This window comes from Chelonia mydas, chromosome 20 (genome assembly GCF_015237465.2).
Source record: "Chelonia mydas isolate rCheMyd1 chromosome 20, rCheMyd1.pri.v2, whole genome shotgun sequence".
NCBI lineage: Eukaryota > Metazoa > Chordata > Testudines > Cheloniidae > Chelonia > Chelonia mydas.
In genome coordinates, this window is record NC_051260.2 from 17760725 (window position 1) to 17785208 (window position 24484).

The 24484-nt window shown below is 55.4% G+C and overlaps 1 protein-coding gene and 1 long non-coding RNA gene across 9 annotated transcripts; one reads left to right on the forward strand and one right to left on the reverse strand.

Annotated features, from left to right (window-relative positions):
• Positions 1–723: 723 nt before the first annotated feature.
• RAVER1 (ribonucleoprotein, PTB binding 1) lies at positions 724–21114 on the forward strand. 7 transcript variants are annotated; one of them, XM_043532666.1, is made up of 15 exons: positions 724–1064; positions 5369–5435; positions 6661–7130; positions 8441–8632; positions 10153–10282; positions 11058–11158; positions 12009–12095; positions 14261–14372; positions 14953–15197; positions 15449–15542; positions 16436–16578; positions 16811–16891; positions 18250–18378; positions 19144–19227; positions 19347–21114. In XM_043532666.1, exons 1-15 carry the CDS (start codon positions 750–752, stop codon positions 19491–19493), a joined length of 2397 nt encoding a protein of 798 aa, XP_043388601.1. In that variant the 5' UTR covers positions 724–749; the 3' UTR covers positions 19494–21114. The 7 variants fall into 7 exon arrangements, with proteins under 7 accessions (XP_043388601.1, XP_037743714.2, XP_037743716.2 ...); XM_037887786.2 differs by having other exon boundaries at positions 734–1064; positions 12012–12095; XM_043532665.1 differs by having other exon boundaries at positions 818–1064; positions 6661–7151.
• Positions 19498–23739, reverse strand: LOC114022241. Of its 2 annotated transcripts, none has more exons than XR_006286664.1 (3): positions 23290–23739; positions 22306–22982; positions 19498–21817 (listed from the first exon to the last, which is right to left on the reverse strand). It is a non-coding gene; the product is annotated as an uncharacterized LOC114022241 (long non-coding RNA). The 2 variants fall into 2 exon arrangements; XR_005223638.2 differs by having other exon boundaries at positions 23286–23739.
• Positions 23740–24484: the final 745 nt, after the last annotated feature.

Here is a 24484-nt window from a genome sequence, read left to right on the forward strand (position 1 = left end):
TTCCTGTTAGCTTTTGTGCCCTTGGCTTGTTGCTCTTCAAATTTATTCTGGGCCTCACTAAACTTTGATGCTCCATGCGCCGGTTGGTGCCTGTGCTCTCCGGGCGGGGTCTGACTGCCCCTCGTTAAAGGGTCCTGGTTTTTGTCTGTCTCTGGTAGACTTGGGGGGTTTTGGGGTGGGGGTGGCTCTCACAGGTTTCCGAGTTGGGGGTTGCCGGGTTGTTGAACAATCTGCGGTTTGCAGCCTCCAGCCTGGGCCTCAGTTGCGTTTAGCTCAGTGGAAGGCCCCTGGAGTCAGCCCTGGGGGGGGCTGGATGTGGCGGGTGGGGGGAAGAGGGGGGGCTGGCTGAGTGGGAGGGGGGGCTGGCTGTGGCGGGGGGCAGAGGGAGGGGGGCTGGATGTGGGGGGGGAGGAGGGAGGGGGGCTGGCTGGGGAGCAGGGGGGGCTGGCTGGGGTGGGGGGTCAGTGGGGGAGGGGTGGACATGCGGTACTCGAGTCTTGCGGGGGGGGGGGGGGCTTAGTGACGCAATGGGGGACGAGGTCACTGGGGGGCCGGCGGGGCGGGGAGGCGGGGGGGATGGCAGCTGCAGCGACTGAAGGCTCTTCCTATCCTGGCCAATCAATCGGCCCGATGCTAGTGCGGGTGGGCTCTCCCGACCAATGGGAAGCGCGGATGCTAGCGGGTGGTTTGTGTCGCTGGCCAATGCGCAGACGGGATATTGGGCCTGCGGGCGGGCGGGATGCGGGCGGATGGGCGGGGTTACGATGGCCCAATCGGGAGGCGGGATATTGGCGCCGCTCCTTTCTGACCGTCTCCCGCTCTATGGTCTCAGGAGGCGGAGGGCTCCCAAGATGGCGGTGGTGTCCGTGTCAGGCGCCGCGTCGGTCCCCAGCCCGGAGCCCCCCGGGCTGGAGCCGGGGCCCGGCCCGGAGCGAGTCCCCGAGGAGGAGCTGCCCTCGCTGGACCCGGCCGAGGTGCGGAGCCGCCTGGAGCGGAGCTCGCACCAGTTCCGCAACCGCCGCAAGGTCCTGATCCGGGGGCTGCCCGGGGACGTGACCAACCAGGTACCGCGGGGGGGGCGCGACTCGCCGGGTGCCGGGCGGGGAACAGCTGCCGTGTGAGGAGAGATTAATAAGACGGGGACTTTTCAGCTTGGGAAAGGGGCGACTCAGGGGGGATGTGACAGAGGTCTGTAAAATCGCGAGTGAGCAAGGACGTGGTATTTACTCCTTGTCATAACACAAGAACGAGGGGCCACCCAATGAAATGAACAGGCAGCAGGTTCAAAACAAACACGAGAAAGTATTTTGTCACAGAGCGTACAGTCAACCTGTGGAACTCCTTGCCGGAGGGTGTTGTGAAGGCCAAGACTCCAACGGGGTTCAAAAGGGAACTAGATAGATTCATGGAAGATAGCCATTGCGGGACCTATTAGCCAGGATGGGCAGGGACGGTGTCCCTAGCCTCTGTTTGCCAGAAGCTGGGTATGGGCGACGGGACGGATCGCTGGGCGATTCCCTGTTCTCTTCATTCCCTCTGGGGCACCTGCCGTTGGCCACTGTCGGTAGACCGGATACTGGGCTTGATCGACCTTTGGTCTGACCCAGTCTGGCTGTTCTTATGTTCTTAACATCACTACTCTGGCCCTGGGAGGGGGGAGGCTGAACCACACTCTGTTGAGTTTGGGGGCCTTGTATTCAGCTGGACTGGACTAAGAATGTGATCGAGCAGGGGATGGGTGAGGTAGGGGGAGAAAGAGCTGTTGGGTCCCAGGGGTGTGTCAATCTGGGGGAGTGTGGGGGGTGGGCTGCAAGTGTGACCACTCAGGGAAAATTAGGGACGTGGGGGAGACTGACTGTGGGCTGTGATCATGCAGATGTGGAGGGGAGAGTTGGAGTCAAGAAGCAGGGGTAGTAACAGCATGAAATTGGTGAAGTTTTATCTTATCCCTAGCTCATGGAACAGCCCCTCAGCTGTAACGGGAGGTCAGCTATTTTCTGAAGTTGAGGGGTGTGACGAGTGTCTCTCTTCCCCAGCCCTTCTGGTGTCTGGCTCTGATCCCTGACTCCTCACCAGGGTCACCTGGATGTTCAGGTGGCTGTCACCTGCTTCCTTGTTGATTTAACTTCTCAAACTTCAGCTGATGTCTCAGGCAGTGATTAGAATCTTTCCTCTAAACAGCTCCTGGATGACGCAACGGTAGAGTTGAACAGGCCATTTATGCTATTTGCTGGTCTCGTGCTGGTTGGTTTGTGTCTTTGTAATCTTTGGTCCCTGGCTGAGACATGAGCTGACGTCCTCCTCCCTCCACACCCACAAAAGTTGGACTTTCCAGAATCAAAGCACTTTACAAACATCAACTAACCCTCTCGATCCCCGAATTCGCCGCAGGCTGTTTTCCTGTTTTGCAGATGGGATGCAGAGAGGGGAAGTGACTTGCCCAGTGCTCCTGGGAAAGTTAGCCAGCCTGCATTTTGAGTCTTCAAGTGTCTCAGGGTAGCTAAAGGGTTACAATTGCTGCTAAAGTTAAATAGTTTGGGAGGAGGCACCACAATAGAAATGGATTTTTATACTGTGTACACAAGTCTGTTTGCTTCTGATCTGGTGGCAGGCTTCTTTTCTGTAGTTCACTCTTGTCTCCCCAAATTATACTCTCCTTTTTTTCCTCACTTTATTGGACAAGAAATTAAATCTATATTGCAGGCTATGCTTGTGAGGCACAAAGTATTTCTTTTTAGACAAGTGTGTTTCTCGTAATTTAGTTGCTGCTTAGTTTTGATTTGTTAAACTGACTCCCAAAAACTCTGGAGGAGGAGCAGGTCTCCTCTAATAAGACTGATTTTTTTCTCAAATCCTGCTTAGGGAGTAGGACATCTGATTTTTGCTTCTCAGAGGTTTGTGCAAACAACTAGAGTTCATGAGGTCTCATCACCTGAGTATCTGGTTCAAGTGAACCCTCAAACACCAAGAGAAACATAGTCAATAGCGCCTCGTTTCATCGTGAAACTGGAAATGTTGCATTACTCAAGGTGCAAAACAGTAAATTTCCACAATCTTCAATCTTTTACTGGAATTGGTCTGTTTCAAGTTGATACAAAACCCAGAACTCGGTGAATTTTTACATTTGCTCCAAAATCTAATGCAGCTTTAGTCTTTGGTCTTCGGTAGACCATCTCCTGCATAAGAAGCAACACAGGGCCCTGTGCATAAAAGCACCTGGCTTTCTTGTCCTCTCTTCAGCATGGCTAAGGTTTCTATTCAGCTCTCTGTATGGGAGCTTGGATGAAGTGACCTGGCTGTTAGAAAGGACAATGGGACTTTGCAGGAAATCCTTGTGAACACATTTCTATTGTCGTTCCACAGAATCAGCTCATCAGGCCAGCAGGTAATGGTGTGATCCCATGACCTACTGTCATTGTTCAGCTGGATCACAGGACTTCCTAATGCTGTCCATTGCCTCCAGAGTGTTGCCGCCTGGCTTTCCAGAAGCACATGTAATCTGTATCACAAGAGACTGAACAAGGAGCAGTCCCTCCCGGAAGGCAGCAGGCTCGCATTGGAAGGGCAGTGTAGGGCTTTTTCTGGAATGTCTCTGGCAGCTTAGGTCTCCTTTGTCGTTGCACACAGAAATCACGCTCATCCACTTTGGTGGGTGGGTTTTCTTGAAAGTAGTCACATTCCTGGATGAAGCAGGGAGCCAGGGTCAGGATTTCTGGGCTTTGTTTCTAACTCTACCGTGGACTTGCAATGTTGTCGAGGGCAGGTTATGTCATCTCTCTCCGTACATCCATCTCTTAATCTGTAAAACACAGAGAACCACCTGCTGGTGGGGAATGAAAGGTTCAAAGTTTATAAGTCACTTGCGCTGCTTAGCTGAGAGCTGCTAGAGAAGAGCAAATTCTTGCATAAAGCATTACATGAAATTGCTGCCGGGGGCAGCTGTAACATGGAGATGTTAACTCAACTGGTTTGAAGATCCTTATCTGAAAGGAGAAGTGTGTAACTTCAGGGTAGCGCTCTGGCAAAACACCCAACATTCTTGTTGGGAAATAGGCTGCCTGTTGCTTGGGTTGATGGGATTGTGCCACTCGGATGATACACACGCTATATAGTTGGGATGGGATTTTTCTCTGAGGCAGACAAAACAGCAATATTGAGTGCTCACTACACATCAGCCACCCTCAAAACCCTGTGGCTGTTAAAAGGATTGGCATCAGTAGCAGGATGTCCCACAGTTTGTGCATCTTGTTTTCACTTGATGGGTCAGATTGTTTTTTTTTGTCCCACTAAGTGACTTAGGTCCATAGTAGCAACTTGCTGTACAGACATCCTACAGCCTAATGCCAGCCACTCCTTCCACAACAAAACCCAGCTCCCAGGGCTGGCCCTTGCTCTCACAGCTGGAGAATTCCACTGCACTCCTACCCATTTCATAACCCTGCCCTTGGTGTGACATGGGGTGTGAGTGTTCAATCAGGGGAGGGCATCTAAATACTACAGCAGAGGCATGGATTGCACGCCCCATGAGCATGCAGCAGTGTCGAACCTGCCTTCCGATGCTATGAAGATGGAGAAAAGCCTCCTTGGTTTGCAAGGCCAGTCATTGCTGTGATGGAAGCTAGTCATGTCTGAGGGTTAACCCTGGGAACCAGGTAGTGCGTGGGAGCAGCTGAACTCCGAACGAGTGTAATCACTTTTCTGCGGGCTCTAAGCTGGTTGGGACTCGAAGCGGTGTCTCACGAGGTAGAAATGAATCTAATACGCAGAGTGGGCGATTTCTTGTGTCCAGACTGAACTCTGTGACTTTTAAACCCAAGGACTGAAGTAGCAGCAGCTTTGTGGCGTTCTGTGGAGCTCCCAATTCAAATTGCCAGCCACAGGTCTTGCCTTAGCCTCAGTCGTCCCATGAAACCAGAGGGACCTGTTAAAAACTAGCTCTGTGAAAAGCTGTCTAGCTGGAGCAGTTTGAGGTATGCTCTGTTGGGCCTTGTTTATTCAGGCATGTACCCCAGACCTGCCCAAGTGCAGGTAAGTACTTCTGAGGCAGAAAATGCCCAAGACCTTCAGCTCTGCTGGAGTGTGGCGGTGAGAACCAGCCCTGCTTGTTTTTGTGGTCAGCCCTGCTGCTGATGGACTCTTCTCCCTGGCTGTGCTGGGGGGTGGGGACAACATGCTGCCCTTTCCCACTAGCTAATTAGGGTCCTGGAGAATTCTGCCATGAGGAGCACAGTCCTGACTAGCTCCAGATACTCTGCTTGGGAGCTTGGGAATGGAGGGCAGGTAATGCTCTTCTCTGGGGCTGTTAAATGCAAGAGGTAATGTCACTCTCTCCTCGGGAGCTGATTTCTCTTTGACTTTGTTTATGCAGGAAGTTCATGATCTGCTGAATGACTATGAACTGAAGTACTGCTTTGTGGACAAATACAAAGGGACTGGTGAGTAAGCGTCTGTTGCAGAGAGCAAGTCTCCCACGAAGGGGACGTTCTGTTTAAATGTTGAATCTTCTCAGATTCAGGCTAATCTATGCCAGGATGCAGCTATCGGGCAGCCCACTCACAGGGTGCTGTGTGAGTGAATGGGTCCTTTTCCCAACTCCAAGACCTCAGGACAGCGTCTCTGGTGCCCTGGAAGGGGGTGTGGTGCCTGCACTTTGTTAAAATGTGGTTTCGCTTTATCCGAGTGCTAATCTACCTCAGTAAACACACAGCTTGCCGGGTTGTTCTCTGGCAGGGCTGGGAACTGTTTTTCTTACTGTTCTTTGGGTAGGTCTTCCTTCAGTTGTACACATCGGATCCTATTAGCAAGGGGGCCTGTAGCATCTGTCAGGAAACTTGGGGCTTACGGCCCCAGCAGATGATGTGGGGCTGTAATGTGCTGCAGTGTGGGGTTGCATTTACTTTATGGAACCCACAGGACTGCTTCTCCTGTGCGGTGCTGACCTGAGGGATTTTCAGTCAAGCCAGCCCCTGACTCTCCTTGCAGATTTTTCACGGCAGCACTTTGCTCTGCCTCTCTAACACTCGTTCAATCTCTGTGGCTAAAGGTTCCTGTGGATGGGAAAAGCTTGTGGAGTTGCATGAGGTTACTGTGATGCTGGGCCATTCACTGTCCGTCTGAGTGCCAAGGTGGAGGTTGGGACGCGAATGGCTTGAGCCTCTAGCTGCCATTATGTCTTGGGCATTGCTAGCAATCACTGGATGCTCCCAATCTCCTCCCTGTTGGGCCATTAGCCCAGAGAGTTAGGAGCATGGTGTGCTAGTGTCTGGGACCGTAGGACACCTGCGGACTGATCTTCTGTTAATATTGATTACAATGTTCCAGTGCTTAGACCAAGACTTCTGCCTTGTCCTGAAGGCTGATAGAAAGCATGAGTGCATGATACGTCTTCTAAGCAAGATGTCTACTGTGCCAGCACATGCTGTTAGCCGACAGTCTAAGTGACTGCCTCATGGGGACTTGAGCCCTTTCTTGTAATCTAGAGCCGCTAACACTGCAGTTTATCCCTCTCCTCTCAGTGGCTCTGTGACTTTGGATGTGGGGGTATGGACAATGTGGTGTGACTCTGGAGTTGGTGTGGGAATGGCACTGAAGGTGTGATGCGCTAGCTAGGTGCTTGCTGCTGGGTTGCAGGGTTTCTTGTCATAACTTCTCTGCTTGCAGCGTTTGTCACCTTGCTGAATGGGGAACAGGCCGAGTCGGCCATCAAGAAATTCCACCTGAGCAAGCTCCGGGACAAGGAGATCTCTGTGCAGCTGCAGCCCACGGATGCCCTCTTGTGCATTGCCAACCTCCCCCAGCTCTATACGCAACAGCAGTTTGAGGAGCTGGTTCGACCTTTTGGAAACCTGGAGCGCTGCTTCTTGGTGTATAGTGAGAAGACGGGCCACTCTAAAGGCTACGGTTTCGTCGAGTACATGAAAAAGGACTCGGCAGCCAGGGCAAAGTCCGAGCTGCTGGGCAAGCAGCTGGGGACGCGGACTCTGTATGTTCACTGGACCGACGTCAACCAGCTGACCGTAGACCTGGTTCATTCCAGGTGCTTGAGTGTGGGCAAATTACCCCCAAACTATCATGACCTGGAGGAGCTGAGGCAGGTCTTCTCAGCAATTTCTGCCCCGACCTTCTGCCAGGTGCGGAGCTCAGCCCCAGGGGTGGGTTTCCTGTGTGTCCGCGATGCTATATCTGTCTGGTGTTGTAGAGACCTGGCCCCATACACCATGTAGGGTGCGCTGACGCCTAGTCTGCACTAGAAAAGCCTTGCCGGAGTGGTTATCTAGCAAAACCTCTTGGCCTAGACACAGCTTATGCCAGCAATGGAGCGCTGGCTGGTCCAGCTTATGCTGGTTTGCCGGTATAGCTGACTTCACTCGGGAAGCGCCCTTTTTCTGGTGTAACTGCGTCTGCGCTAGGGCTTTTGCTGGAATAAAAAAATCATAAAACAATCCCACCCCAATGGACAGCCAGAGCTTTTCAGTGCAGGCCTGGCCTAGATGGAAGACGCGGTCTGTACCCCAAATGCCTTAGTGCTGCCTCTGAAAGGCTTCCCCTAGGCTGGCGGGGCCAGTGTCAATGGGAGAGGTTGGATCTTGCCCTGGGGCAGTTCCTGGCTGGGTAAGCTAGCCAAGGTTAAGGAAGGCAGTGAGGTTAGGGGATTCCCTCCCTAGCTAGGATCTTTCAGTGATGTAAAGGTTCAGGCCCTTGCCTTTCACTAGGAAAACGACAAGTGTAAATTTGCATCTCTGGGTAGGTCCTGGAAGTGACCTGTGGGCTGTCCCACTGGAAAGTGCCATCTGGCTCCATGACGCTCGTGTGGAAATGACTTGGCCTTGTGCCATCAGTCTAGTGTCTGTTCAGTCATCTTGAGTGTACCTGCTCCCATGTGCTGGGACGCTACCATCCGGCTCGCAGCCTCTAGCTCCCTCCTTCAAAGAAAGGGAGGGGAAATGATCTGAAGCTCCCTGCATTAAGGAACAAAAAGATCGTGAAGCTAAATGCTTTGCAGTTAAACAGTCTGGCAAAGCACAGCTCTGTGAGGCAGGCATGGCCTTTAAAGCAGGGATTTCCAAAGCATCCTAAAGCAGTTGGGTACCCAGATTCCTTTGACCATCCCACCCTAAACCACTGAGTTCCTGGATGATGTGGCGTCTCCTCCTGCCTGCGGATGGTGGTGACGTGTTGGCACGCTCCCCTGCTCAGCCCAGGGCTTTGAGCTCCATTAGAGCCCATTGTAAGGTTTCAATGCCCAGGCCTGAGATCCAGGCATGTTACATTTCCAATTGTGTGGATGTGGATTGGAAAAATTCATCGCCTGAAGGGTCTGAAAGCCCCTGGTCCTGTTAGCCCCGGCCAGCACACGGCTCCTCTGGCCTTCATGCGCTAGCAGCCAGTGTCCTCTCCCTATTGTACTAAACCTCCTTTTCACTGCCTTGTTTTTGTGTAGCTGGCGTATGGTCAGGATGGCCAGCTGAAAGGCTTTGCAGTCCTGGAGTATGAGTCAGCAGAGATAGCAGAACTGGTCCAGCAGGCCACAGATGGCCTGCCACTCGCTGGGAGCCACATCCGCGTCTCCTTCTGTGCCCCGGGCCCTCCTGGGCGCAGCATGCTGGCTGCGCTTACAGCTGCACAGGTGACGGTAAGGCTCGCTTATACAACTCTGCTCAGGCACCCTGTGGTGTTACCTCCCCCTTCCCCCGCATTTGCCCTGCAGTCTGTTCACAGCTCTGTCCAGAGACCCCAGGGGCTTCTCCTTGCACCTTTCCAAGGCCAGATCTCCAGCCTAGAACAGGCTGTCTTAGTTCAGACCACTGGCACGGTGCCTGTTCCAACAGCTCTCTGCCCGCAGAGCTTCCTTCTGTAGCCTGTAGCTATAGCTTGTGGGCATCCAGTGTTTGTTACAAGGGTCAGTTTGTGTGCAAAGCCAGTACAGATACTGCTAGCACTCAGCTGGACTGAAGGGAACGGGAGGTGAATTAACTTACTGCTAAAGTGGGAGTTATTGTTCACAGTAGCAAAATCTAATGTGGCAGTGTTGTCACGACAGAAACCGACAGGCTGTTCTGCATGAAGAGCCTTGATGCTCGCGTTCCATGCTCAGAGGGGACGGGGCATCTGCCCTGTCTCTCTGCACCTAAGACGTGGACTGTAAAATGTACCGAGCTCTGGAATTTCAGTTCCTTTCTAGCAATCAGAATGTCCCATCTTCCCTGCAGGCCAATGTCCTGCAGCTTCCACGTTATAAATACTCACTTCCTGTGCAAGTTAAGATACTGAAAGACCCATGAGGTTTTGCAGAGAGGGGAGGCTGGGTAGTGAAAGCTGTTAGCTCTGTGTTACTGCTCCTGTACCGCAGGGTTTCTGTCTGCACTAACAATGTTAGCAACCTGGCTCCATGCTGGGGTTGTTAACCCTCTCCCAGTGCTCCCCCGAACACCAGGATGAAATACTCCTGCTGAATGCACTGCTTCAGCTCCCAGGTGATCGGGAGTGGCCAGGGATGTCAGGTTGGTGGTCGTGATGGAATAGTTCAGTGCTGGAGTCATAAAGCAAATATACGCTGTTCTTTTTGAGAGCTGGATCCAGGCTTTAGATTGAGGAAGAAATTGGGCTAGTAATGATTGTGACCGAACTAGGTCACTGGGACAGCAGAGGGTCTGGTTTTTGGGATGTGCTGCCTGTATTCAGAGCGTAGAGTGGCCCTCGATTTGTCGCAGATGCTGGCTTGCCCAGTCACCACCAGGTATCCGTTTCATTGTGAAGTACAACTGTGTAATTCAGACTCCTCTTAGCCTCAGCTGAAGTTCTCGGTTAGTCAGTACCTCCCCCCCACCCTGGCTCCTTCAAATCGTGTTCCAGAACAAATGTCAAACCCTCATGAGCTAGGCTGACAAAGGTATTTAGGCCCCTGGAGCTGCGGGGGGCTTTGCCAGGGCACGACTCCAGATTTCCAGTGGAAAGTCAATAGGCTCAGGTGCATAACTCACTCAGGTGTACTGTAATCCCATTCGGCACCTGTCTGCATCTTTAGGTGCCTAAATATCTGTGTCAGTCTGGCACTGTGTGTACAGCCCTCGGCATGACCCTGCCTGGGCTCTTTGGACACTGCCGTAATGAAATAGAGAGATTCAGACTCTGACATCTGCAACGTTTTTTAAGGCACTTAATCGTGGGAAAGGGCTCCTTCCAGAGCCAAATATCCTCCAGATTCTGAACAGCCTGGGGAACCCCGCCTCGATCCAGCTCTTACTCAACCCCCTACTTCACGGAGCCGTTGGTGGAAAACAGGGTAAGAATGAGTAACGGGTTTTCTTACGTGGTGCTACGGCCCTGGTGTAGCTGTTGTAGGGAACAGGACCCCGGCAGGCCCTGTGCCCGTGAGGTACTGTGGGAGCTGCCCAAAGCTCCCCAGGCAGCTAGATTTGCTGACTCTTCTCTAGCAGCAGGAGCAGATGGCGTCTTGTACCCATGGTCACAGTCGCTCTTTAGCTGGATGATCACGCTACTCCTTCATAATAAGGAAAATGACCGACCGTGGCTGGGAGCAGAGAACGGGATCGAGGCTGAGCCTGTTCAGCTAGTCCGTAGCAAGCCCAGGCTTGTAGTCCTCTGTGGAGCTCCAGAGAGGCTGGCCAGCCGCCAGCCACAGAGCCCAGCATTCTCCTATTGAGCTAAGCGTACACTGCGTAGGAACCCAGGTACCTGACACTTCCAGGCTTGTTCCTGTTTTGTCAGCGTATCAGCCCCAGTCCGACCTGCTCCAGTTCTCTGCTCTGCTGGCAGTGCTGGCACGGTGCACAGATGACTTCCTGTTTGTATTTGCATGGTGCTAGCCCAGGGTCTCGCGTCACTGGGGGGAACCATGCACACCAAGGCAGAGGTCTGAGCGCACACAGGCAGAGGTGCCGAGTGGTGGGACAGAGCCTGGGAACCAGATATTCTGTTCCACTGTGAACAATGCCTAGTTGCTAGAGGGTCTGTGCCATGCCACCTCCATGCGAGAGTCTGCACTGTCAGTGTGTCGGCAGCCAGTATCAAAATGGTCTTGCCCTTTTCCTTTGCAGGAATCCTGGGCGCTCCGCCGTCCATGCCGCTCATGACCAATCCAGCCCTCTCCACAGCGCTGCTTCAGCTAGCTCTGCAGAACCAAACTCAAGCACAGCAGGTACTCACACAAGACGCTCCTGGAACGTCCTAGATGCTGCTCTGCTTCAGAGTTAAGAACGTCCTGTGCTTGTCTCTGTATTGATATTGCTCCCGTCGCTGGAGCAACTGGGCACCTCAGGAACCCTAGCAAATCTGTCCTCCCAGCACCCCAGGAGGTGGTAGGCTGGGGAACGCAGACACAAACTGTCTTCCTTAGCACCGCCCCCCGAGTCTGCTGCCGCCAGGAGTAGAACCAAGCTCTTCTGCAGCCGAGCAGTGCTCTAACTGTGAGGCTGCCCCTCCTCTTCTAGCTACATCCCGCTTCAGGGGGAGTGGGGTGAGCCCCCCTAGCCCCAGTTATAAACAGGCCCCTCTGTCAGGGTGGAAGCTGAATAACAACCAGACTTTCAGAAGTGGCCACTGAATCCATGTGCCTCACTTCTTGTGTGTCCAGCTTGAGATGCCCTGGGCCTGACTCTTCCCGTAGCTCTGATCGGGTACACAAATCACACACAGAGACATGTTCAGTGACCTCTTCTGGAGTGGTTGGCCTTGAGCCCTTGCCCGCCAAACCTACAGCTGGAGGACTGAATCTGAACTCTTTGCCATCTCAGTCAGTGGCGCTCTGCATTGCACCTGTTACACTCCGCTGTCTCTGTTTGCCTCGCTCTCTCTTTCACCCTGACGTAACTGGGTTTGCTCCTAACGGAGTTCCCCACCTCCCCAGAGCGGCTGGTGTAAATCTGAGCATTTGGAGGCTGGCTTAATGCTGACTCTAGCTGTTGTTAGCTAACATCTGCTCCTTTAGCCTCCCTGGTTCATGAAGTGATCTGTCTTTCTGGTCTGTCTTGCTTTGCTTTCTGCCCCAGAAGGCATTGCTTGGGAACTCCCTGTTACTGCAGAACCAAGTCTGGACGCAGCTGCTGCAGAACAAGGAGAACCAAGCCATATTCCATGTGAGTGGTAGGGGGCTTCCTCTGTGTGTGTGGTGTGGAGACGCAGCGCCAGATGCGCCCTCCGGCCTTGTCCGAATTCCACTTGTGCGCTGCCCTTCGGGGCTGGATTGTGACACGCGGTGCAAGGAGCAGTGTGTACGCTGCACTGTCCTGGGGGGGGTGACGCCGCCACCTGTGACAGGTTCTCCTGTCACCTCCTTGCTCCTGGGCGGTCACAACTTACTGCTGGTCTAGGGGCTTGACTCTGCTGCCATGGAAGTCAATGGGTGCCTTGCCACTGCACTTCCACAGGAGCAGGATCCAGACTGTACCAGCAGTGGATTGCTTCAGTCCTGCCAGTGGCTTTAGGGGGCAGTAAGGTCTCCAGCCATCCCCTCCCTCCCACTTGCAGGGGTGTGGCCCCTGGATCCAGGGACCTGTGTAGGGCTGTAAGGGGGTTCTGGGGTGGGCATGTCACAGGTCACAGCCTAGCCCCTAATGAACTGAGCATCTCTTTGAGCTTGGTAGTACCCCCAGAGAGCCTGTCTGAGTGGAGCCCCCCCCCCCCCCACCTCCCCCCCAACCAGCGTCATGGGTAAGGCTCAGTTAGCTGGATTTCAGGCAGATGTGCTGGGCTTCTGCCAGTGGAAGAGCATGTGCTGAGCAGGCCCGTGGCTGCGTTCAGCTGCGGCCTTGTGAGCTCCATGCTGTGGAATAAGTGGCACAAGCGGATCCTGTGGCTGGCGGGTTTGGGCCTCTCCGCGCTGGGTCTGTTGGACTGTGTTAACATCTCTGTTTGTTAGTGACCCAGGACCCGGGGTGGGCTGAGCTGGCCCCTTGGTTCTAGTGAAGCAAGCGGTCTGGACAGAGGGGAGGGCGCTGTGTGGGAGTAGCCCGGTTTCTATTTTCAGTGCTTTGTCTGTTTAAAGAGCCATGAAATTGCTGCAGGCCCCCCCACCCCCCTCCAGAGAGAGCTTTGAAATGCAAATTGTGCTCTGGAAAGACAAGCTGCGGCTGTGGTGTGGCCCTCTCCAGGGAAGGGAGATCCAGTGAGCGCTTGCATTGAGCTTATGCTAACAAGCTGTGCCCTGCTGTGTTTAGATCACTCCAGTGCCGGCCGAGCTTCCAAACCCGTTTCCTTGGGAAGCGCTGGCTAGACCTGCTCTCTGCAACAGCACGTTGGGTCCTTGAGCATGCGAAGATCGCCAGCTCTTCTGTCTTCTCTTCCCTTCCTGGGAAGCTCCAACCTCCCCTCCCCATCTGAAAATATGCACAGCCGCCTCCCTCCTGTGTCCGACCCCTCCTTATCTGGGAGGGGCGTGCTTGGACAGCCATAGCAGCAGTTCCTTAGCACAAGGTCACCCGGGTGCAACTGGACATCAGGTATTTGGCCCGGCCTCCCCACCTGCTGGTGAGGGTGACGGGCCAACGTCCTGCCCATGATAGCATAGGACCCAATTATTTCAATGCACATCAAGGGGATTTTTTTTAGCTGAACAGATAGTGAGTCGCAAGCTGGGGCGTAACTGCAGGGCACTACCTGTCCGTGTGGTACAGTGCTCTTGGATTGACTCTGTTTTGAAACAGAATGCCAAAGGGCTCTAGGCCAGCGGCTCTCAACCTTTCCAGACGACCATGAGTCTGATTTGTCTTGTGTACCCCCAAGTTTTACCTCACTTTAACACTACTTGCTTACAAAATCGGACCTAAAAATACCAGTGTCACAGCCCACTATGACTGGAAAATGGCTGTCTTCCTCATTTTTACCATGTAATTATCAAATAAATTAATTGGAATACAAGTATTGTATTGACCTTTCAGCGTATAGCACACAGAGCAGTATAAACAAGTCATTGTATGACATTTTCGTGTGTACTGGCTGGGCTAGTGCTTTTTATGTCACCTACTGTAGAACTAGGCAAATCTCTAGATGAGTTGATGTACCCCCTACGTGTGCTCCTGGTTGAGAACCACTGCTCTAGGGAACTGTTCGTGTGCACAGGGCAGGCTAGTACGCTGCAGGTTCCGCCCCTGCACGCCGTGCACGAACTGCTCATGTAGGCGCTGATTTGCTTGGGCTGGCTTCTTGCAGGGCTCTCACCGCTTGGCTGCACCGTTCGCATTTCATACTAACCAAGTTTCCCGCTGTGCCTTCTGCCTGGCCTTAACCTGCCTCTTGTTTGCAGAAACCCGGGATCTTGGGGGACTCTCCTCTCAGTTCTCTACAGCACGGCACCTTGGGGTTGGCGACTGCCCCGGCTCAGCCCGGAAGCTCGCTGCTGGGAGAACTCGCCTCAGGTAACGCTGTGGGTTTGTGGCACGAGGCGATTGCTCAGGAGTCGTGATTCCTGCAGCATGTGCTGGATGCCGGGCAGAGCTGCAGCAGCTCACGTGAGTGCAGCTTCTGTTCTCTGTGCAGTGCCCCATCCCAGACGCTGGGGTCTGCGGTTCCACCGTGTCCGCCTGCCATCCTGGGCGCTGCCGGTTCACCATGCCACCTCGCGCATGGAGAAATAGCTGCCACGCGCGTCCCTGGAGATTACTGTGCTGGCATTGACTTTGGGGGCCCAGGAAGCACTTGGGGGTCTAAAGCACGGGCATGTTGGTCTACAGATAACCCTGGAGGAGGGCAGAGCCCTTTAGGGAACCTTGGGGCATGTTCAGATGTCTTGGGTTTTTGTGTTAGAGCCCTCTGCCCTCTCTGGAGTAGAACCGTTGGCGTGGGCCTGCAGAGGAGGCTGACCCAACCCTAGCAGCAGGTGTCTGGGTGCCGACCTAGCTGTTCTCGGGCTCAGTTGCAGGCCTGTGTGGGTGAAGGGGAGGGTGGAAGATGTTGCTGAGTGACTGTCTGTAAAGTGGTGGCATCTCCTCTCCCCAGGGGGGCCTCTGCCTGCTGACATGACGCAGGGGCATGTGAAGTCACCAATCTTGCCTTCGGGGGGCATGCCCCTGGCATCCTTTCTGGGACCAGTGGGGACAGATAGAGAGAACTCGGCAATGGGGACGCAGGTGTCCCAGCTGACCCCATCTCCTGGGACTCCATCAACCCTGCCGGGCCTCACGACCTCCATCCTGGGATCGGTGATCAGTGGACTTCAGAAACCAAAGCAGGTGGAGAATGGGGTAAGAAGAGCAGCTGTGTTCAAAGTTTACCTAGAACAAGCGCTTCACACTCTCCATATGCCGCCTGCTCTCCAATCTGTTCGGTGCATCCTTGAAAGTCTGTAACGCTTCCAGCCTCTTGTCCCCTGGCAAAGCAGCGTAGGAGTCTGAGCGGCTTGTGCGTTTTCCTGTCCTCCTGACGCTCCTCTGCGCGGCCTGCCTCGGGGCATACCCTCCAGCAGCACTAATCCCCGGGACTCCTTCTCTCCTAGGCCTCGCTGCTGGGAGAACCGCCCAAAGACTTCAAGATTCCTCTCAACCCTTATTTAAACCTGCACAGCCTTCTTCCTGCAAATCACCTGGGAGGTGAGCTGGCGGGGGGTGCCCAATAAACCGACAGTAGGAAAGGTTGGACGTCGGCATGGCTCCTCAACGAACTATGCCCTGAAAGGCGCAAACAAGGCCAGAACTGAACCTGAGCCGGGCAGGGATCTGTCCATGCTGGGACCTGAGCTGGGCTGCAGACTGGGCCGTGTCTCTACCTGCAAACCTGGGGGAGTAGTGCTAGACTCCTCTTGCTTCAGCTCAGTGCCTTGTTTGCACAGTGGAGAGGGATTGTCTCTCCAGTGCTACCACCAGGTCAGCCTGGGACCAAGCACTTGGCTTGTTCAGGCGCAGGCCTGCCGGGAGACTCCGTTTGAATGGGGGTGGGGAGGGAAGACTTCACTTATTGACCTCCTGCCACGGGGTTGGGGATCCCCGCTTGAGAAGCGAAGTCACTTGCCATGGGGCAGTTGGTGTCAGAGCCAAGCGCAGGAGCAGCTGTCAGTTCACCATGCTGCCCTGCCTCAGGTAGCGCAGAGATCCAGCTGTGTTCCCACCATGGGGGACTCCTGAGCTGAGGGATTAAACTCAATGGATGGCAGGGCAGAGGGACAAATGACTTTAGTTTTGCCTTGCGTGCATTACCAAAGCGAGGCCAGGCTCTGTCTCCAGCACAGTGCTAATGCCCCACAGGGCGACAGTACTCTCTGGGACTGTCCCTCTAGCAGGCATGGGGTGTCCAGAGAAAGGGAATCCCTAGGGCTGTGAGTTTCCAAGGAGAGCTGCCTCTCCCTGGGGGCAAAGGGCCAGGCTGAATGGTGCAGTTGGGTAATGGGACAGCCTGCAGTAATTACCCTTGAAAGGGAGCCAGTGCAGCTGGGCCCTTGGCTATCTGCCCAGCTGCTGTGGTGCTAATGAGTAATGCTGTTCTGCAGGTGGGGCCAATAAAGCATTTAATCTGAAGACTGGAGTGCTCGGCAATGTTTCCAATCCCAGAATCCCACAGCCTGCCATGGCTGACCCGCCACTGCCCTCTTCTGGGCTGGCAGGAGATAACTATGCTTTTGACTATCAGCCGGTAAGTACCTTGGGTCAAGACAGAGCATTAGCCCAGACTTCAGCTTGGATAAGTGGAGTCCTCTGAGTATTAAAGCAGCAGAGCTGGGAACAGAACCCAGGGGTCCTGCCTGCTATTGTCCTGTTTTCTCGCTCCCTGGTCAGACACACTCTTGAGTCACCTGGTCTTGTGTTGTGGCCTCTTGAAATGCCTATGTAAGAGTCTTGTTTACTCTTTTTTTTTCTCCTGGAAGGACTTGGGATCCCGAATGTATGCCCAGTCGAGGGACCATGCTGGGCCCATCCTGGGCGGATTTGGACACAGCAGGCATAAGGTAACTTCTGCTGGTATTCAGCTAGGAAGGAGCTGAGCCATGGGGCTGTTCTGAACGTGACCAGCTGGGTTCTGAACCTCCCTCTTTATAGGCTACAATGCACTGGACTGGCAGCTCTCTGAGACTCTGCTCTCCCCCGGCCCCCCATGTGCTCCTTCTGTCTCTGCCTTCCCAGTTCTCCCATTCTTCACCCCTGTGGCTTACGGGGTTAACGTCTGCTATCTGGGGGTGTGGCCTGCAGCTGTTGGGGCTCCCTGGTTTGGCTGGTTTTGGGGTGTGGGAGGAGCATTCCACCCTAAGCGCCTCCCTAGGTCACTAGTGGCGTGCATCAGGTTATGTGGAGTTGTGCCCTGCGTGAGCCCTGCAGCTCTGTACAGCTTTCTGGCTTCTCCTCCCAGCACCATTGCCACAGAGGCGCCAGGCAGTTGCCTGTCCCAGGTGTCCATGGCTGCTCATGAGGGTATCGATAACAAGGACCTGATTTGTGGATCTCCTCGGGGCAAGCTGCCAAGTGGAGAAACAATTCCCAGGCTGGCTAGAAAATCTGTGATGTGTCTGGTCGCTGCTCAGAGAACCGTTGTTCGCCTTGCCCAGAGCAGGATCGGGAGGGAAGTGGGGGGGCTGTTAGGTCGTGTTGGCCAGTGTCTTCCAGCTAACGTGCTGGAAAGTCCAGTGCAGACGGGACATACTGTCTCTGTAGCGGGGTCTAGTTAGAGCTGGGGTGGGGGGGTGTTAACTTCACTATCTTCATGGTTAAAGTACCGTCTACCTTGTATACATTCGATTTCCAGTGTGTTAGACCACACTAGCCAATCCCTAGCCTCTCGCCTTTCTATACTCAGCTAGCCCAGGCCTTCGGGGTCCACGGTGGCGTGGTCTCACTTTTCCACGAGTCCTGTGGGCCTGCTTCAAGGGGGATCCTGCCCAGCAGCCCCCTTTCCCTGAGCAAGAGGGGGTATTGTGTCCTCTGTGCCAAAGAGAATTTGGTCTCATTGGGTGTGTCTACACTGCAATGAAACCCGTGGCACCAAGCCTGAGTCCGGGTCAATTGACTCCGGCTGCAGGGTGAAAATTGCGGTGTAGACATTTGGGCTCGGGCTGGGGCCCCGGCTCTGAGACCCTCCCCACGGCGGGGTTTCGGATCCCCAGCCCAAATGCCTACGCTGCAATTTTCAGTCCTGCAGCCCGAGCCCAAGTCAGCTGACCCAGGCCTGCCGTGGGTCTTTGATCGCGACGTAGACATGCCCGTTGATCTATTTCCATGCTGCAGAGCACGGAGGCACAGCCTGCAGTTCTGCCTCCGGGGGGCTGAACCGAGCCTTGATCCAGCTTGTGATGCGGAGCCGCTTCTCTTCCAGATGTCTTCATCTCCTGGATTTGAGCGGAGCAGCTTGGGGCCACCCCTGCCGCCCTTCTACTCAGGATCCCCAACCTCCTACTTCACCAGTGGCCTTCAAGCTGGGCTTAAACAAAGCCACTTGAACAAAGTGAGACGTCACTTGTGTGTGTGCAGGAAGGGAGCGTCTGTGCTTCCGGCTGCTAAGGGTGCAGATCGGCGTGGGTCAGCTCGCTCCCACTCAAGCGTCCGCTAGTCAAAGATCCAGCCAGGCGGGCTTGGTGATTCCTGGCAGGGACTGTGGGCTGGGAGGCCAGCCTAGGTCCCAGCCTGCGGTGGCTCCTGCACAACCTGGGTTTTACAATGGCTGTGGGGTCTCCGCCTTGCTCTCGTGCTGTCGTGAAATGGAACCGCCTGGCAGCTGAGCAAGCCGGCCAGTTGTAGGCTCTCGAGGCAGAGGGGTGGCTCTGAGAGACGCACACTCAGCTAAGGCAGAGGCAGAGCGCTGAGATGTGACCTGGGGGCCGGTACCTTCCCTCTGGGGTCAGCCAATAGTGATTTAGAAATGGCCTGATATTTGAAGCCCAACCCTTCCTGTAAGACTCACTGGGCCGGCTCCCAAAGGGAGCTGCTCTCCCTGGAGAATGGGCGCGTTTCCTGCTGTCTCGATGTGCCATTCAGTGCCATAAAATCTGTCACTAGGGTCGCAGGCCAGGAGATGCGGCTGCAGCACTGTTCCCGAGAGGGAGGGGAGAGGTGTTTGCGCAGGATGCTAGCCCCCTTGAGGTGGGAATAGGCCTTTGATGGGTCCCTTGAATGGAAGGTGGCTGTGTTGGGACAGTGGGACTGCAGGGCGCTTGTGGGCTGCACACAGTGCTGTTAAACAGGGACATCAGTGGTAACTCCTCTCTTCCAGGCAGTTGGGATGCCACCTGTGGGCACTGGGGACAATATCCTGGGCGTGGGACCAAACAGCCATTCCCACGGCTCCCACTCCAAGGTGAGTAGCTCTGGGGACGAGGGCAGAGCTTTGCTACTGACCTGCAAACCCCCCACCCCACCCCACCCCCGGTGCTTTGCCAGTCCCCCTGATGCTCAACGCCCCGCTGTCTCTTCCAGACTCCGATCGGGGGCCAGAAACGGGCCTTCTCCCACCTGCTGCCATCCCCGGAGCCCAGCCCGGAGGGCGGCTACGTCGGACAGCATTCTCAGGGCCTGGGAGGGCACTATGCAGACTCCTACCTGAAGCGGAAGAGGATATTTTAACCCCTTCCCTGCTGAAGCACTATTGTCCCCTCCACGTGTAAATCTGTACAAACTTTTTTTAACGTTAGTCTTGATTTTGAGGTTTTTACATGTGTGTGAAAGACTTGGCTTCTCTGAGTGGGGTGGGAAGCCCCACGGGCTTCCTGCCGGAGGATGGGCCCTTCCAGTTACCCCCTGCTCCAGAACCAGCACCTCTCTGCATCACGGGCAGCCAGAGCAGAGGCAAGTGCTCGGAAAACATACTGTACGGGGTAAGGACAAAGCTCACCCCTGTGGCCCCTGTCACTGCTGCTCTCGGGGCCTCCCTGTGTTTCGTGGCCCACAAGGCAGAACCTGTTGGAGTCATGCTGTAGTCTGATTGCAGTAACTGGGAATCTACACACAGTCCTGAGTGAGGACAGTAAGTCCTAGGGAGATGCATGTTCCCTGCCTTAAACTGCTGCTTCAGAGACAGGAATGGAACCGACTCCAGCAGGTGCCTTCTGCTCACCGTAACGTGAGCATGGAAGTTCTGGTAGCGCAGAGGTGGCGATCTAGGGGGTGGCGATTCGGATACACGTACAGAGTTCTAGTTACGCCGTGGGACTCCGGATCTGCCTGGTTCCTGGTCCCACCCTGCGCAAAGCCTTCGGAGCTGCATCTGGGATGCAGCGCTCCCTGGAGGCTCACGCTGAGCTTGAGGTCTCAGGCCCTGCCTGCCTCTCCAAATTCCTGTTCTGTTTTGTTTTTGTTTTTTAAACCCTTCAGATGCTGACATTTTACACTTTTCTTTGGTAATGAGATTTGTAAGTTGCCTTTTTAATTCATGCTTTGGTTTTTATTTCCTTTTTTAACTAGCTAGGAGCAGGAATCTTGGTCCATTGTAAAGTTGCTGAGCCTGGTCATTCCTTTTTTTTAGTTTCTCCCTCCTGGGCATGAACTTTTGTTCTAGAAGTTTCTTTTGGGGTGCGGGGAGTCAAACGTTTTCCTTGATTTCTGTTTTGCTGAGCCTTTCAATAGGAGCCAGCTGCAGCGTGGCAAACAGATCTGCTTTCCCTGCAGCCAGGCAGCCTCCGGACGCTGCTTCCCAGGAAGCCGATCTGCCTTTCCCCTCCTGTTGACCAAGCTTGGAGGGTGATTGTGGTTTCGCAATGTCCAACACAAGGCCGCCCTTGTGTTCTGTGTGGAACTAGACGCTCAGCCCTTTGCACCCTTTCTCCAGCTCCATTTGTAATATCACATTAAATGCAGCTGAGCCGATGTAGTAGGATGCTGGCAGCTTTGGGTATCAAGCCCTTAACAGTGTGTGCTGCTGAGAACGGGACTGTTTAATGCCTTGGGACCGAGCCACTAGCCAGCTGAGATAGTCGCGCAGGACGTAGAGTTGCAAAGCAAGCCGGTGTCCAGTGATTGAGAACGGTGCCCTGGTGGCCTCTGTTGAGGGGAGAGTGAGAAGCTGCTTTCTCTGGGGAGGATTTGCAGGTCTTTTTATGTAGACTCCCCACACTCTTTTGATTTGAGGTTTATAAAATTGCTACCATGTTTCTACTATAGATGCTGTCTGGCTTGCTGTATTTGTGGGGCTTCCAAGTCCTCGAGAGCTGGACATTGCCTTTCCAAAGTAAAGAGAGATTTATATCGAGCCTTGTCCCCTTTCTCTACTTGCTGTAAAAATGTGTCATTTTCTGAACACGAACACTTACACTTCCCCTGGAGCCGGGAGCCATTGGCCAGAGGGTGGTCTGGGAGCCAGGCAGACTGGATTTAATCATATTTCTCTTGGCCATGGCTAAGTCCATGGACACCAGTGCCTAGTCCTACAGACACTGGTATGTATGTCCATCCAGCTACACGTTGGACCCTTCAACTTTCGTCCCCAGGGAGACCTCACTGAGCTAACAGTCCTGGTGATTCACAAGCCCCATCACTCCAATACTGCACCCTACAACCTCATGGCAGCTTTCAGCATCCAGACACCCCCTTTGCTACACTGAGCTGCATCCCCTCTTGCTTACACATGAAGGCCTGGGGTAAGCATAGCTCATGTCCAGGGTGCTCTATATTGGTAACTGCAGCTGTGCTGGGCTTCTGTCAGACCCAGTTCCCTTCCTGCCACTCAGCTTGGGATTTGGAATCTGCTCCTGGTGCAGCCGCTGCGCCTGGCTTTCACATCTCTGCTGTCGTGTTTGCTGGGGATTTTGTTCTCATTTTTACTTCATCTCTGCCCTTTTCTGCTCATTGCTTGCTGCTGTTGAGAGGCGGGAATGCTGCAGGTAGCACCTCTCGTGCTCTGGCCTGAGTCTGGGTTGAGCTGGGAACGCGGCTCCATGCGAGCCTTCTGGTTGCTGAATTGAAAAAAGAAAAAAACATGTAATGAACTCCCTGTGGCTGACTTTATCCTGATTAACGTTTAGTAGGGCAGGGCATAGGCCCGACCCACGCAGTCTCCTGGGCAACTAGCCCCTGCCTGGAGAGTGAGCTTGCGCTCTGCATTGACAAGCCCCGGGGGAGGAGGAGAGAAAGGGTGTAACCCCCAAGGGGAGGGAGTACCCGGCAGTCCCCTTCCATGATGGTGGGGGTGGATTTAATTAGAAGGGGAGCAGTGGCCTAAGAAGACAAGGTGAGGGTGGCAGACACCAGGGGAGAAGCGGGAGGGGATCTCCCGCACTGGAATAGGGGGAACTTCTCAGTGGATTCTGTCAGCTGCTCCCTGCCCTGTGGGTTCTTCGGGGACCCCAGGACTAGGACTGCGGGGAAGTCTGTCCCTTGCAGCTTGCACATACAGAGCCCCTGGGATGGCCGTGGTGGGAAGTAGCAGCAAGACCCATCTCACCTTAACTGCTACACGCTGAGGGGGCTGATGAGGCTTGTCCCTGCTTTCAGTTAATGGAGACAAGTGGCTGAGAAGGGTCTGTCAGCTGGTTACGTGGCTGCCGTCAGCGCATTTCCACTGAGCTCGTCTCCACCCTGTGCTACTCTGCAGGACAGGGCCGGTGCACCTTCAGCCTAGTCCATGACGTCCTCACGCAGGGACAGCGCCATGTCAGCGCAATGAATGCAAAACAGACTTGAACCTGTGCAAACTGCAGCACTAAGCTGGGGGCGAGCAGGGGTGAAGGCCCTGAGCCCTTCTCCCACTTCCCAGCTGAGTTCGCAGCTCTGCTGCAGCCTCCTTGGCCCAGTTCCTCATCTGTCAAAGGGAGAGGGCACGTCCCAGCTCTTAGCAGGTGCCTTTCGGGGGCAGATCTCAAAGCGCATTACGCAGCAGGTTGGTAACGTTCAGCTTCCGCCTCTGGAAATGAGGGCAGAGCAGGGATGTGCTGTGCCCAAGGTCGGGCAGCGAGCCCTGCCGCCAAAACCCAGCTCTGCTGCGTGCCACGCTAGCGTGTGATCCGCTGGGGCTCCTGGCCCAGGCGCCCGATCGATCAGGCGCTCAGCTCCTGGGGTGCTGGTGAGACCCATGTGCCTTCTGGGTGTGGGGTTCTGTCTCGGCTGGTGGCCCTGAGACCCCTTAGAGAGAGAGAGAGAGAACGAGTCTGCTCTACAGCCTTAGCTAGCAGCCCGTTGGGTTTTAGCTCATGCAGTGGTTCTTAACCTGGGGTGCACTCACCCCCTGAGGAGGCGAGATGCCCTTTCTGGGGGTGCGAGACAGGCCAGATTTTTTTAGAAGGTAAATCATCGAAAACACAAATTAAGCACAGGCACGTAAGTACAAACACTTTGTTTCATCAAACCTGTGTGTGTATTAACATGGGACCTTTTTTAACGATTACTGTACCATACAAACAAAAAATACAGGTTTAAAGAACTGACCTACTTCAGTGATTTTTGATGAGGGGGGTGAGAACACAGCTGGTGAACCAAAGGGGTGCAGGCTGCAGTAAAGGTCAAGGACCACTGCTGTAGAGGTTCGTGCACGAAGCTCCAGAGGTCCCAGGTCCGATCCCGCCTGAAGAGGAGCGGGGTCTGTTGGTGTTACGCTGGGCAGAGGGACCCTGGGGGGCTTGGTCTGACTCTACTGAAACGGGAACAAGGCAGGTTCCTTTGGCCCCATCGGTGGTGCCCCCGCAGCAGGTGGCAGGGCGGGGGGGGGGCAGAAAGAGATTCTCGGCTGTGCTGTGGCTGCTGCCCCCACAGCACGGCAGGCACCAGCCCGAGATCCTGCATCCGCCTCCCTGGGCCTCGGCTGGGCTAGGGCACAGCTGTGCCGAAGGGCCGGGGCTCAGCATGGCCCCAGCCCCCCTGCGCCCCTCTGGGTCCCAGCCCGTCACCCCCCAGCAGGGCCCTGCCCCCCACCCCTCCCTCCTGGTCCCAGCCGCTCACCCCCCCCAGCAGGGCCCTGCCCCCCACCACCTCCTCCTGGTCCCAGCCGCTCACCCCCCCCAGCAGGGCCCTGCCCCCCACCACCTCCTCCTGGTCCCAGCCCCTCACCCCCTAGCAGGGCCCTGCCCCCCACCACCTCCCTCCTGGTCCCAGCCCCCCTCCTGGTCCCAGCCCCTCACCCCCCAGCAGGGCCCTGCCCCCCACCCCTCCCTCCTGGTCCCAGCCGCTCACCCCCCCCCAGCAGGGCCCTGCCCCCCACCACCTCCTCCTGGTCCCAGCCCCCCTCCTGGTCCCAGCCCCTCACCCCCCAGCAGGGCCCTGCCCCCCCCCACCTCCTCCTGGTCCCAGCCCCTCACCCCCTAGCAGGGCCCTGCCCCCCACCACCTCCCTCCTGGTCCCAGCCCCCCTCCTGGTCCCAGCCCCTCACCCCCCAGCAGGGCCCTGCCCCCCACCCCTCCCTCCTGGTCCCAGCCGCTCACCCCCCCCAGCAGGGCCCTGCCCCCCACCACCTCCTCCTGGTCCCAGCCCCCCTCCTGGTCCCAGCCCCTCACCCCCCAGCAGGGCCCTGCCCCCCACCCCTCCCTCCTGGTCCCAGCCCCTCACCCCCCAGCAGGGCCCTGCCCCCCACCCCTCCCTCCTGGTCCCAGCCCCTCACCCCCCAGCAGGGCCCTGCCCCCCACCCCTCCCTC

What these genes read in the sequence shown, in the direction of transcription:
- RAVER1 (XM_043532666.1), top strand. Translation starts at nt 750, where the DNA reads ATGGGCGGGGTTACGATGGCCCAATCGGGAGGCGGGATATTGGCGCCG. An exon ending in TCCTGCAAATCACCTGGGAG is followed by an intron (nt 15,543 to 16,435) that starts GTGAGCTGGCGG and finishes GCTGTTCTGCAG; the next exon opens with GTGGGGCCAATAAAGCATTT. An exon ending in TTGGACACAGCAGGCATAAG is followed by an intron (nt 16,892 to 18,249) that starts GTAACTTCTGCT and finishes CTTCTCTTCCAG; the next exon opens with ATGTCTTCATCTCCTGGATT.